A 14,346-nucleotide genomic window follows, 5' to 3' on the forward strand; every position below is an offset into this window, starting at 1 on the left:
TGTGACTTAGAAACATCACCCCTCCAAAACACCCTGAAGGATCTATCTGAGAGGTAGGACTTAAACCTGTCACGGTTGTTTACACTTTCTGGTGAATTCTGTGTGTTCTGCGTCTGCACTGATTAGTTGTGGGCGTCTCCGTTAATTATATCAGCAACAGCTGCCACTCATTACCCATCTCCTATATAATGGCTTGTCTCAGGCTTGTGTTTGTGAGATCGTTGTTTCATGTCGTTGTGTTTAACCCCGTCTGGCTTCTGTGTAGTTTGCGTTTGTGTTTCCCCTCTCTCCGCACGATCACTCAGCCACGGACACTAACCTTCGGCTCTGTTCCCCGCAGTTCCTGTGCCACTCTCTCCTGCTGCCTCACGCTGTCAACACCCGGACTCCTCACCTGCACTCCATTACCGTCTGGACTTCTCACCGCTGTAATCATCCCTCTGGAGTGTTTCCGTATCATCGTCTTTGTGTGTCTCATTAAATACGTTAACTCGCTATTGTTTCCAGACTGTCCTTTCACCAGCCATCACAGAACGATCTCACCTAAACATGGAAGCAGCGAGCACCAACACCCTCACCGATTTCATGCACCACAGCGTCAAGAGAATGGATCAGCAGCAGGAGAGCATCTCGAACATCGGACGCGCTGTCCAAGCGCTGGTGGCACAGGTGTCCGAGCTCACCCAGCAGATCCATCAGCTCACGTCTCCCACTGCGCCCATCGCGCCGCCTGCGCCGACCGTCACGTCTTTTTGATCCCTCCGCCCGTCCCGTTACTCCCGAGTGCATTTTGCCTGAGAAATTAGTTGTCTCAGCACTCATATGGGAGGTCGAGTCGAAGGTCAAGACGGCCTTAGAAGGGGTAATGCCTCTGTCCGGTTGCACACCAAACCACTTATTTGTGCCGGAGGAGTTAAGGTCCGAAGTTGTCCAGTGGGGTCATTGTTCCAACATGGCTTGTCATCCAGGGATAAGTAGAACTAATGGGTTGGTTAGACAACGATTCTGGTGGCCACGTATGGCTCGCGACGTCCACGATTTTGTTTTGGCTTGTACAGTTTGCGCCAGTGGTAAGTCATCTAACCGACCTCCTGATGGGCTCCTTCAACCGCTGTCTGTCCCTTCGAGACCCTGGTCACATATCGCTCTAGATTTTGTTACCGCCCTCCCGCCCTCTAATGGCATGACAGTCGTTTTGACTGTAGTGGACCGGTTCTCGAAGGCGGCACATTTCATTCCCTTGCCCAAATTAGCGACAGCCAAGGAGACAGCGGTTGTTACTGTTTTAGACCACGTCTTTCGGCTTCATGGCCTCCCGGTAGACGTGGTTTCAGACAGGGGATCCCAGTTCATATCCAAATTTTGGAAAGAGTTTTGCAAGTTATTAGGAGCGTCTGTTAGCTTGTTGTCGGGTTATCATCCCCAAAGCAACGGACAATCTGAGCGAATCAACCGAGATTTAGAGAGGACGTTGAGATGTTTGGTCTCCAAGAATCCTTCTTCCTGGAGTCAACAACTCTCTATGGTGGAGTACGCCCACAATTCGTTGCCAGTGTCAGCTATGGGCCTCTCTCCATTTCAGTGTAGTGTAGGGTACCAGCCACCAGCCTTTCCCAGTCTGGAATCTGAAGTCGCGGTCCCCTCTGCTCACGCGTTTGTCCAGAGGTGCCACCGCACCTGGACCAGAGCTCGTGAGACTCTGCTCCGGGTGAGGGAGCGCACTAAGGCCAAGGCTGATCGCCACCGGTCAAAGCCTCCCGTCTGCGTCGTGGGTCAAAAAGTGTGGCTTTCTACCAGTAACATTCCATTGCGATCCGTTTCTAATAAACTAGCTCCCAAATTTATCGGCCCGTTCACTATCACCAAGATCATTAGTCCGGTGACAGTCCGCCTCAAACTACCTCCTGCGTACAAGAGGATACACCCCACCTTTCATGTGTCCAAAATTAAACCCGCGTTTTATGCACGTATTAATCCGCCTACTCCGGTTCCCCCGCCGCCACGTCTTGTAGATGGGGAACTGACTGAAGCAGCTTGGCCTGCGGTTGTATAGGCTCTGCCAGCCATGGCGGATTTGGGGGGAGGGGGCAGAGGTGAGCAGCCATGGACTTGTCCAGGGGCGGCATTTGCTCATAGCCCTTCTCCTGAGAGCCGTTGACTGAAGTGAGGGCTGCAGAGGAGGTAGTGTGTAAGCAGACCGAGTAGGGGGGGGCGCCAAGGCTTTGTCAGCTCGTTGTGAACTTCAGGGAAGAGTGGTGCAAAGTGCTGACGGGGAGCCTGGCGGCGTACTGGCAGGTACCACTCGTCCAGCCTGCTGCGCATTGGTTCTTCAGGTGGAGCCCACTCTAAATCGAGTTCCTCAACAGCTTTGGAGAGGATGCGGAAAAGCTCGCGTCCATCCCAGCTCTGGCGTCGATGGGCTCAGGTGACGGAATGTGGGCGGGGTCAGGATCACTGGTCCAATCCTCCGTTTAGGAAGCCACGAATGACATGGAGTCGTCAAGTGGCATTTCGTCTGATCCACCAAAAGAGACAAGGTCACTCGCTTCAGCCGAGGGATGCTGCTCTGGGTGTGAGAAAAGGACAGGGGGCGGCTTCATATAGTCTCCGCTCATTTCATAAGCATGGTGTCACTCTCTTGCTCTCATTTGCCCTCTCATTTTAATGGTACTGGAAGTTCACTATGCACATCATTAGATGTAAAATCTTTTTATCTGCTTGTGACAGTAATATTGGCTGAGAGGATCACACCCTGAAAAGCCATATGGATAATTAGTGACATAGCCCATGAAATCATATAAATGATTGGGTGAGCAGACAGATACCAAAATGAAACTGCCATGTGAATACCAACCATAAATTATATAAAAATGAGAGTCTGGCTGTATATGATTTGGTGGATTTACAAGCCTTAAATTCAAAACGAGAAAACTGGACATTTTTAAGCAAATAATTTTGTGGATTATAAGTGGATAAAGTGTACAAATAAAAAGTAAGCTCTCTTTTTGTCTAATTAAAGACTGCCTTAGTTGACCTGTCATCAGCATATTTTCATAAGAACTGCTAAGAAGATGTGAGCACAATGATGCAATTCAAATGAAAATTTAAAAGTACAGACTGTTGCAGTTGTAGTTGTTTTTGTGTGTAAACTTTTTAAAGAGAATTGTAACTATGAAAAACATTTTCTATGGGTGACAGTGTTTGATGATTGAAAAAATCATGAAGGTAGATAAATGCATTTATAATTCAATCATACAGCCTTCATTTAGATGTATATTGGAGGTCATTTATTAAATTTAATAGCATTATATACTATTAAACAGTGTTATAATAGTTTGTTAAAACAAAAAGTAAAAATAAACCATCGAAAATTATGTTTAATTTAAATAAAAATTATTATTAGCTGAAATATAATAAATTATAAAAACATTTTCAGTTTGCCAAAGCAACATTTCTCATTTTAAGTTAAAATAACTTGTTGGAACTAATAAAAAAAGGTAACAAAATTAGTAACAAAATAAAATATGTAACAAAATAAGATTTTAAATGAAAATATTAAAACTAATTAAAAATATAATATAAAATTTAATAGTAACTCAATTATGCTAATATAACTGACTACAGTTTTTTTTACAGTCATTTTGTCACCAATTCCAGAAACTTGATTACATTTTTCTAGTCTAGATACTCAAAACTCATTATTTGTAACACGGGCTGTCCAATGTTCAAAACTGCATGTTGCATTCATAATTTTAAAGAAACCTTGCATTTGCAGAAGCTGTGGTTCAAATAGCTCATTTATTATGAAATATCATAGGAACATTAATTTAGATCACCCACACTCACTGCTAGTACAATAAATTAAATATAGTTGTTCAAAATACGATGCAGCTTTCATTATGGTTCTACACATTCATACCTTTAGAAAATGATTGAAGAAATAATCAACTCACAACAGGTTTTTCAAAAACTTTCAATAAGAAAAAATTAGATAAGAAAAAAAAGATAAGAAAAAACTACAGTAGGCTTACAGTAAAATGTCAACTGGAGTGTTCCTCACTGTACTTATATATTTTTATCATCCCCGTCTTGTGGATTTGGACACAGGTTCTCATCCCCATTATGATGAATGTTTTATTAACTAAACCTCTTGTAAAAAATTTGGCATGGCAAATCCAGGCCTGACATTGGTCTCCTGTGATGTCATTGCATATATCATCTATGGCCTGTAGAAGAGGGCCTTTTATGAACTTTCCACCTCCATTTAGTTAAAAATTCTTCTGTCGGAGTATAGGGGTAAATAAACTGGATGGGTCTGAAACCATGATTGCACTCAGTGTTGTTGCTAGGAATTCTGGGCCCATTGCACTGATTCTGCTATAAGGCACCCTCAAAATCACAAACAGTTGAGCTGTTGTATCAATTGACAGTTAGATCATTGCAATGAAATGAATAGACACTCAACTCAAATGTAATGTGCAAGTTGCATTATTGCATTGATATTAAGATGTCATTTTGAACCTGTGATTTTAGTACAATGAAAGAAAAAATCTTTGGTTTGTGTATTGTATCCAAGCATTTGGAAAAAGTGTTAAGTGTTTTGAAAAATTTGCATTTTGGTCATCCGTTGTGAAGTCAAGAGTTTTAAAAATATAATACAAAGGTTCTGTTATTAGTCCAAAAAGGATTTTTTAAAAATTAAACATAAAACACCTAACCTGCCAATCAAGACCAAAGCCACCCCATTTTCATACTTTCAGAATGTCTTTATTTATTTAGAGCTGAGATACAATGATATTTAACAGAACACATTTAAATGATTTAGGTTTATTTGAGGCAGGAAAGCTGTAAATATTTTTTTTTAACAACAGTAGCACAGTTCAGACCATTTACCACCAAACCACTTAGTTATGGATTACATACTGCTAGGTGAATAATTACTATTAATGGTCACCAAAGACACATTCCTACTATATTGGAAGCAATTGGACAAGAGTAAAAAGACTTAAAATACAACAACTTTCATATTGGGTCCATTGCTGGTGACACCTGCACATTTTACACAACATTCATTAGCTTCATCTGTGGACACTGCGCTTCTTGCGACGTCACTGATCCCTTAAACCCTCCTCAGTATATATTCATGCCACTTTAGGATCGCTATAAATGTTGTTCTGAGTAAAGGTAAGGTTTAGATAACAACTTACAACACAGAAAAAGGGTCAACAGCACACAAGGGTCAACAGCTAATTTGACCAACCTAATTCTCATCCTCTATTGACCTCAAAGCATCTGACTAAACAGATGATGTTGAGGTAGAACAGAGACACCTACAGACTGTTGAGGGGAATCCTGATACAACTTGCTTTGGTACATTTAAAATATTTAAAAAGTTGGCTGGATTTTTTTGTAAGATTATTTCAAACTCTTGACTAGTAATTATATGCCACTTGTAGTTTGTACCAGAGGAACTGTAAATCCTGTCATGAAAAGTCAACTATACAGACAAACCGGTCCATTTGTTTACAGCCCAGATCACTGAAGGAATTTTCAAGAGACTAAACAACTCATCACTTGAGTTTGAAGGCACTGAGCAGAAATCTGGAAGACCTGCTTTTATATAAATGCTTTTTATATAGGCACAATGGGTGAAACATAAGTAAACTTTTATTATTATTATTACTATTATATGTCTGATACACAAGCTTCATGACTGCTGTAATAATATATTTTTAGATGCAGCCAGATCTACCACTGGCCATATCCATGCATGCCATTATCCCCCGATGGAGTGATGGTGACTGAATCGAGAAAAGGACGGAGCGCTTGTCCAAAAGGTCTATGGAGAAGGAAATCCAGTTATTACTAATAGTGCCACTAATGTCAACAACAACAACAACAAATTTGATTGTAAAGCTGAACAGACAAACTTACGTAGCAAGCACCTCAGATGGGAGGTCAGTGATGTATGAGGGAATCTTAGACCCTGTTAAAAACTGTGCAACCTCAGCGCTAAAGGTGTTACAGTTGTGTTCAAAGAGGTGGTATTTTTCAGGTCTGTGAAAAACAAAAAAGGAGGTAGTACAGATTTGCACATGTATATTGTCATTTCTGTAGATACAAATTTAAGAGATTTCTCAAAAACCAATGCCATACTTTGTCTTTGCATACTAAACTAGGAAATATAATAATATATATGCAGTTTCCTGATAAATGCAAAGAAAGAAAGATATTCTGACCTGTAAGTAGACTCCCTGAGCGAAGACAGATATTCCTGAAAAAGGTCCCGGGGAACTTCTGTGTTTCCAAGGTCCACTGTGGAATCAGACATACCTAGAATAGTACCACCCTGAAACATGACAACATTTCATGATTATGATGGGTAACAGACGAACATAGCCTTTTACCTTTCAGATATCTTGAGGAACATCTGCCTCTTACCGGAAAGCAGCTCATAATGCCTCCTCCTCCAAAGAAAAACTCTTCCCCGTAAACCACTATAGATGTGTGCCTTCATTAAGTAATCCAAGAATGATACATTAAAATAAAGACTTGATCAATTGAACTGTTTATTAAGTTTAAACAAATATAAAATATAAGCAGTTTCAATAGTGGACTCAAACCTTTGGACTCCTCTGTATATTAAATTCTGCTGCCCGAGAGTCTCAAAACATAAAATAATAATAATAATAATAATAATAATAATAATAATAATAGAACATACTCACCATATTCCCTCAACTTGCTTTCCTGTCAGTGTAGATACAGAATTGCAATCAGACATTTCTTAACAGACTTCCAAAGGTAAATTTTTCTCCAGAATTTATAAAACATCTTATTTCAAAACAAAAAACAAAAACCATTTCAACAACACGAAAACATATATGTGACCCTGGACCACAAAAACCAGTCTTAAGTCGCTGGGGTATATTTTTAGCAATAGCCAATAGAACATTGTACGGGTCAAAATTATAGATTTTTCTTTTATGCCAAAAATCATTAGGATATTAAGTAAAGATCATGTTCCATTAAGGTATTTTGTATATTTCCTACCGTAAAGGTATCCAAATCTTATTTTTTATTAGTAATATGCAGTCTTAAGAATTAATTTGGACAATTTTCTCAGTATTTTTTTATTTTTTGCACCCTCAGATTAAAGATTTACAAATAGTTGTATCTCTGCCAAATATTGTCCGATCCTAATAAACCTCACATCAATGGAAAGCTTATTTATACAGACAAACAATATTGAGAAACTGACTGGTTTTGTGGCCCATAGTGACATATTTCTATTCTAGAGACATCACCACCACCTCCCCTGAACTTAACTTTAGCTGCAGAACTCACCTAACATCATTGGACTCAGCTGACGGGCCAGTCCTTTTGACATGTCATAAATGTACAACTTCACGTTGAAAGAACTTCCATCAGCCATCGCTACGAGTTTAGACAAACGTGTGTTTACAAACAAAAACGAAACTCTACACTTAGCAAACTGAAATGTAGCTCGAATTTCTCGCTCTGATTGAACTCGAAAAAAACAATACTCCTGTGTTTTTTGCTCACATTTCCATTATCGCTTTAAACATTCACACAAGGAATGCGTTCGTTGTCGTTTTAAATTATTTTAGGAAAGAAATAAATCCGCCGCAGCGTTCACGTCCGCTTGGTCACAGTGACACAGTGATATTTTGATACCGGTTATGACAAATGTGCTTATTCATTGTGGACCCGACCAATAGCAGCACAGATACATCTGTCAAATAGCTGAAATATCCTCCAAAACGCTAGATGGCGAATTTGAAAAGAACAAACATGCTGGTTTTTTTGTTTGTATTTTTTTTAACTCGAGGAACTATTACAAACAATGTTATCAAAAACAACAACATAACAATAAGAGAATAAAAAAGAGAAAAGAACGAAGGACAAAGTACAACAAACAAAAACAGTTGCCAAGGGGAGGAAAGGAACTTCAAAACAAAAATAAAATAGATACATACATGTGTCGTGTACGTATATATAAAATAAAATAAATATATTGTAAAGTTCACAAACTTTCAAAGTTCTTACAACTTTCTTATTTACAGAGTCTCTGATAATGTCAATATATATATACTTATTTCAGAAAACAAAAACAAACTTGCTGGTGTTCATGGCAGACACGCCCACCACAGAATCTACTAGTAAGCGGAAGTCATTCTCGAGATTCGGTTCGTTTGAACAGTTCATTTCAAAAAGCCAGTTCTAAACTCCCGATTCAGCAACTCAACTCCTACCTCATTACGTGGTCGCTGACATCCCGACATGTCATAAACATTCTTTACATCTTTAATAAATCCATATATGGACCCATACTGATGTTTATTATAGTATTTCGAATAGCTTTTACAGTTTGCCCCATCAGTCGGTCAAATTGTTCGGTTCACTCGAGAATCGCTGTAAACCAGTTCGGTTCATAGACAAATTGTGCAGATAGATTGGGAACCGAGTCAATCTATTCAAAGAAAAGAACCGAGTTACATAAAATATTTGTTTATGGCAATGAAAATGTTTGAAAAACATGTCTGTTTGTTTTTCATTACAAATGGTAATTAATTATAATTTTGTTAAAATGTTTACGCGCTAAACAGGAACATTTGTTTACTTCCTCGTGCATGGATTAACCAGTCACTCCGCTCTCGTCTCGCCATTGGTTCTTGCCGTTCAATAGTCGTCTCTGATACGCTACTGGAGCCGTCATTCAATTTGTGGCGCACAGACTGGATGCGTGCATGCGCGGTTGTAAAAGAAAAGCAAAGTTCGATTGCTGAAAAGAAAAAAGTGCCTAAACTTAAATGTAAGAAAATTTGCTTTGTTTTCCCCAACTTTAATTGAAAGCATCTCTGAAACGGTTTTTGGACAAAGCGACGAGTAATGGCGGAGTGGAGACAGTACTATCAAAACGAAGACGATGAGGTAGAGGAGGACGAAGAGGATTCTGGAGGTTAGCACAGCTAACGTTAACTGCATTAATTGTCGTCTGTTATATGAGTTGCACGCTTTATACTATTTTAAACTTAACTTATATTAAATTAAGATGTAATTAAATAAGAAAATCTTAATTACTTTTAAATTATTAGGTGATTACAAAATCAGTGGCCGCGACAGCCTGGTGTTTTTGGTTGATGCCTCCAAAGAGATGTTCATCAAGGCAGAGGATGGAGAGCCATCAAATTTTGACATGACTATGCAGGTGAGTCAAACTGTAACATTTGATTCATTCATTATCTTTTTTTTCAGTGCATATCTAATAGACCTTATTTTCTGTTGTATCTAGTGTGTACGTAGTGTGTACACTAGTAAAATCATAAGCAGTGACAAAGACCTGGTCGCTTTGGTGTTCTATGGGACTGAACAGAGCAAGAATCCAAGAAATTCCTTCAAGCATGTCTACGTCTACCATGACTTGGATTCCCCTGGTGGGTAACTGACTCTGTGTGCTTTTCAAATTGCCTATATAATGGTGAATTTATCACGCATACTGATTCCCTTTTCAGGATCTCAACGTGTACTGGATATTGATAAACTGTTGGGTGAAAAAGGAGTTCAATTTGCTGAAAAGACCATGGGCAGTGGCGAAACGTCCCTCGGAGAGGCTCTGTGGTGCTGCTCCAACCTTTACAGTGACATCAAGTTGCGACTGTCACACAAGCGCCTGATGATCTTCACTTGCAGGGATGAACCTCATGGAGGAGACGGTGCTAAAGACAGACAGGCTCGGACAAAGGCTGCTGACCTTAAAGAGACAGGTAGGCTGAAAAGAAGTGGAAAATGACGGTCTTACTGATGGACAATTTAAAATATATGTCCTGTTGTTCCTCAGGTGTGGTCATAGACTTGATGCACCTTACAAAGCCAGGAGGTTTCGATGTTTCCTTGTTCTTCTGTGACATCGTAAGCCCTCCAGAAGATGAAAGTGAGCTTGGCCTCCAGACTGAACCCTCCAGGAAACTGGAGGACTTGCAGAAGAGGGTCAGGGCTAAAGAGTTAAAGAAAAGATCTCAAAGCAGGTAAATGCACTGTTCCAGTCAAATCATTCACCAGATTGCTGGTCCTATACAGCAGGTAATATTTTTCTCTAGTGTTTGTAATTAGATTTTAATTCAATTTGCTGTGGTCATCAGTTCCTTTCTTTCCTACTGTGATGTAAATCCAAACAAGAAAAAATATAGCTAGTGCAGGACTTGTCCATCAAGAATTGATGCAAAATTTCTCAAGATACAGAATGACATCTACTGATACTTTAGTTTACTCTAATAGTGTGAATTATACAGGAAACCACTCATTGCTATAATATAAGAGTTTCCAATTAAAAACAGAACCCAAACCTTTACATTCAACTTCTAGTTATTTTCAGATATAATAATAGCATTTAAAAGCTCAGTTGCACATAAAGCAGTTTTCCTAATAACTATTCTTCGGGACAGATATATAATAAATAGTAAATAAGCTCCTCTGAAGTTTGTTTTTTCTTTTCTTATATATCTAACTAACCAACTAGGAACACTTTATAAGGTTCCTGAGGTAAATGTAATTTTAAGTTTCAAGTACATTGTTCACAAGCTATTTATTAATGTCTTTCTCTGATTGGAAAAACTGATTGAGATTATTTCTACACACAGGTGTCCTCCCCTTTTGATTTACAGGATATAATTGGCCCTGTTTGTCGGCTGTTTTTTATCAATCGGCCATCTGGTGCAGATGCTTTAATCAGTCGATACATCATCAGTGCACCCCTATTTAATATAGTTTTGCAATATTTATGCAAACTTTCACTTTACTTAACCATATGTAAAAATTGTGATGTATAATTTCTGGATCAAAATAGTTCCAGAATGTAGTTCTTAGATTTCTATATTTTATTTTTTTATATATATATATATATTTATTTTTCACTGTGTTTTAGGTTAACATTCTCTCTCGGAGAAGGTGTCAATCTGGCAGTTGGTGTGTATGTGTTGGCCAGGACTGCCGTCAAACCTTCTGCTGTCAAGCTTCACAGAGATACTAACGAACCAGTGCGCACTAAAACCCGTTACTTCCATGCCCATAATGGCGGGATACTTTTGCCAAATGATATGAAGAGGGCACAGGTAATCATAATCAATACTATCACAAAGCTATACTGTAATTTGCTCTTTTTATTTGTGTCTTCAAGTTTTCTTATCACACAATTTGTCTACTTTCTATGAAGGTTTATGGGAAGAAACAGATCGTGATGGAAAAGGATGAGGTGGATGAGATTAAGAAGTTTGATGATCCAGGTTTGGTTCTGATGGGGTTTAAGCCCATGGACCATCTCAAACTGCACTATCATATACGCCCCGCGCTCTTCATATACCCTGAGGAAGAGCAGATATCAGGCAGGTCTTTATCTGCTTATGAAAGCCTGAGAACTTTCAGTGCAGTTCACTTGTTTTAATAACTGATTTTTTTTCCTTGTCATTTTGGAAAGCTGATGTGCAGTTCTTTCTTTTTTCTTTTGTTTACCCTAGGAAGCGCCTGTGTGTTTACAGCTCTGCTTTTGAAGTGCAGTGAAAAAAACGTATTTGCATTGTGCAGATACATTCCTCGTCGTAACACTCCACCTCGGTTTGTGGCACTAGTTCCTCAGAGAGAAGAACTGGATCAGAGTCAAACTCAGACAACACCTCCAGGTAACTGTAATCAAGACTGGACAATTTTCATTGACACTGAATGCTACTTTCAATTGTATGGCTAATTGATCTTTGTATATAGATCAAAGAGTAATATTAAATTGTGGGATTTTATATTTTAGGCTTCCATGTGATATTTCTTCCCTTTGCTGATGACATACGCACTGTGGATGCTCATGAGGGTCCCAGAGCGTCTGATGAGCAGGTGGACAAGATGAAGGAGATTGTGCACAAGCTCCGCTTTAAATACAGGTTAGTGTGGTTTTCTACATGTTGTTCCCAGTGTATTCTTCTATCATGGAGTTGTAGTTAATTTGTACTGTAAATCTTATGTTTTTATAGGAGTGATGCATTTGAAAACCCAGTGCTACAACAGCACTTCAGGAACCTGGAGGCTTTGGCTCTGAATATGCTTGAACCCGAGCCCATTGAGGATTTAACAAGTATTTCCTAAGATCTGAAATGTTTTAAATGGATTATTGTTCTGTTTTGAAATCTATTACTGTCTCACACTCTGTGTGTTCCCTCAGTGCCCAAGGTACAAATGATGGATGCTCGTCTTGGTCCACTGGCTCAAGAGTTCAAAGATTTAGTCTATCCTCCTGATTATAATCCTGAAGGGAAGCCTGCAGCTAAACGCAAAACTGGTGGGTGAGATTTCAAATGATCTTACATTTTTTTTTAAAAAAACGCTGCATTTTCAAATACATTTATTTCTTGTATGAATAGTTTCCGACAACAGTGCACAAGTTAGAGGCACTAGTGGACTGTAAAAAAAAAAAAAAAAAGGTGGACGACACGTCTCCACTTCCTTCTACTAGAAAAGTGAAGCCAAAGCATCTCAGCATGGCTGCTGCGATCTTGAGTAAATTACGTCATTTGGAGCCACAGTCTGGGCGGTAGAGATTAGTTCGGTAAAGATTAATTCGGAACCAGAGTCTGCACAGTAATGTCGTGAAGTGGAGATGGGGTATCAAACTCCTGCAGACCCAATCAACCATAAAGACATGCGAAATGTGAACAAAGAAATTAAACGTATATCAGCGTGATAACAACTACCTTAAATGACCAAAACCCTCTTTCGGAAAATTGTATGGGAAGTGTAATTCAATTTTTTTATTTTGACTCCAGTCTCATTTGTTTACATGGAGAGGTTTATGACCTGTACTGCAGTCAGCCACCAGGGGGCAATCAAAGAGCCCGCCACTTCACTTAAAAAAAAAAAAAAAAAAAATGATGACAGGGCGTACAAGGCACACCTGAGTGGCACCATCAAACCGCAACTGCAAGCTCGGTGCAGAACACTCTTAGAGTCTCAGCCAGGGTCCACAATTAACAAATCAGTGTTGGCAAGCAAATGAAGTGGTGATAGTTGCCAGCTGGCAAGTGTGGCACTGTGTTCATTTACACGCGAGCAACCCAATGATCCAGTGATTTAGTGTCTCTGAGTGGCTCTACATGAACTCCATTTCTGCAAGTGCCGGGTCACATATGTGCATTTTGAAAATGCAGCACAGGCCAACCGTATCCCAAATTTGTATTGAGAATAATTTATAAATCTGTCTTTATACTGTGATTTTTACTAGTGTAAAATAAAAAATTATCAAGAAATATCAAATACTCATATTATAATACTTATTTTAAAGTATAGTAGTATTATTGCAGCGTTAATGTATTTATTTGATTTGTTTTTAATTATAAAATTAATTATTATTATTATTATGTAGCCAAATTGTTTTTTGTTTTTTTTCCTTTTAACATGGCTAATGCATAATAATACTATGCAATACTGCAAAGACATAGCATCATGGTTCAGTGTGCATTGGAAATTACTCCTGTCTTCTTTTGGTTACAATGCCACTACATTCAGAAACATTCAAAGTTGACAGTAAAAGAATCTTGACTTGAGATGTATCTTTCTTTTTGCCCAGCTGAATCTGGTGGTGGTGCTGAAAAGAAGCCAAAAGTTGAGATGTCAGAGGAAGATCTGAAAAACCATGTGGCAAAGAACACCTTGGGAAAACTGACAGTGCCTGTGCTAAAGGATGCATGCAAGCAGTTTGGAATACGTACAACAGGAACCAAGAAACAGGAGCTTATAGATGCCCTGACCATGCACCTCTCCAAATAAAAGTTATTAAGACCTTGTCCACATTTGGCGTAGAATAAAACCTTGACACCTTGATTACTTGATTAGTCACCATACTGCTTCATAAAATAAATACCGAGAGATTTGTATTTCTGCACATTCCAAATTACTTTCCCGTCTAAAGCAAAATTCCATTCAGCTTTGTGACTGTTGTCATAATGGATGTAATAAAAGTAGCTGTAGTTTTAACAGTATCATTTAACATCCTTATTTCACCTCATTTTCTTGCTATTCTTTAAACTTTTGCTCTTTATTCCTCATTTTTTCTTAAGCCTCACAAGCATCAGCATGATTTAATACAAAGTAGTAAAGAAGGATATTGTATCAAACACCTCAAAACACTGGTTTAATTTAAATTAGTATGGAAACTTTTCTTAATATTGTCCATTGATACTTTGGAGCTTGGTAATGTAAATTACATAATGTATGCCTGATAAGTTGAACGCCTATTGTGAATGTATTTCTACAAATCAACTCTTGCTTGTATGTTTGGTAAACATT

The 14,346-nt window shown here is 38.8% G+C and overlaps 2 protein-coding genes across 3 annotated transcripts; one reads left to right on the forward strand and one right to left on the reverse strand.

The window, feature by feature from the left end:
- Positions 1–4,745: 4,745 nt before the first annotated feature.
- Positions 4,746–7,753, reverse strand: desi1b (desumoylating isopeptidase 1b). Of its 2 annotated transcripts, XM_026276727.1 has the most exons (7): positions 7,348–7,753; positions 6,729–6,750; positions 6,624–6,664; positions 6,442–6,511; positions 6,240–6,349; positions 5,935–6,057; positions 4,746–5,839 (listed from the first exon to the last, which is right to left on the reverse strand). In XM_026276727.1, exons 2-7 carry the CDS (start codon positions 6,729–6,731, stop codon positions 5,749–5,751), a joined length of 438 nt encoding a protein of 145 aa, XP_026132512.1. In that variant the 5' UTR covers positions 6,732–6,750; positions 7,348–7,753; the 3' UTR covers positions 4,746–5,748. The 2 variants fall into 2 exon arrangements, with proteins under 2 accessions (XP_026132512.1, XP_026132511.1); XM_026276726.1 differs by lacking the exon at positions 6,624–6,664 and having other exon boundaries at positions 7,348–7,743.
- A 977-nt stretch (positions 7,754–8,730) lies between these two features.
- xrcc6 (X-ray repair complementing defective repair in Chinese hamster cells 6) lies at positions 8,731–14,043 on the forward strand. The gene is made up of 12 exons (XM_026276723.1): positions 8,731–8,983; positions 9,120–9,232; positions 9,317–9,458; positions 9,537–9,788; positions 9,863–10,049; positions 10,946–11,132; positions 11,234–11,402; positions 11,535–11,696; positions 11,819–11,948; positions 12,039–12,139; positions 12,227–12,343; positions 13,628–14,043. Exons 1-12 carry the CDS (start codon positions 8,914–8,916, stop codon positions 13,825–13,827), a joined length of 1,830 nt encoding a protein of 609 aa, XP_026132508.1. The 5' UTR covers positions 8,731–8,913; the 3' UTR covers positions 13,828–14,043.
- Positions 14,044–14,346: the final 303 nt, after the last annotated feature.

The sequence above is a fragment of the Carassius auratus genome, chromosome 12 (assembly GCF_003368295.1).
Source record: "Carassius auratus strain Wakin chromosome 12, ASM336829v1, whole genome shotgun sequence".
NCBI classification, from domain to species: domain Eukaryota; kingdom Metazoa; phylum Chordata; class Actinopteri; order Cypriniformes; family Cyprinidae; genus Carassius; species Carassius auratus.

Excerpts from the sequence above, each read along its gene's own strand:
- desi1b (XM_026276726.1), bottom strand. The coding sequence starts at position 7,435 with ATGGCTGATGGAAGTTCTTTCAACGTGAAGTTGTACATTTATGACATG. Across the intron at positions 6,751-7,347 it reads GCTGAGTCCAATGATGTTAG|GAAAGCAAGTTGAGGGAATA; the intron begins GTGAGTTCTGCA and ends CTACACTGACAG. Across the intron at positions 5,840-5,934 it reads CCATCTGAGGTGCTTGCTAC|ACCTTTTGGACAAGCGCTCC; the intron begins GTAAGTTTGTCT and ends CCTTCTCCATAG.
- xrcc6 (XM_026276723.1), top strand. The coding sequence starts at position 8,914 with ATGGCGGAGTGGAGACAGTACTATCAAAACGAAGACGATGAGGTAGAG. Across the intron at positions 8,984-9,119 it reads GGACGAAGAGGATTCTGGAG|GTGATTACAAAATCAGTGGC; the intron begins GTTAGCACAGCT and ends TTAAATTATTAG. Across the intron at positions 9,459-9,536 it reads CCATGACTTGGATTCCCCTG|GATCTCAACGTGTACTGGAT; the intron begins GTGGGTAACTGA and ends TTCCCTTTTCAG.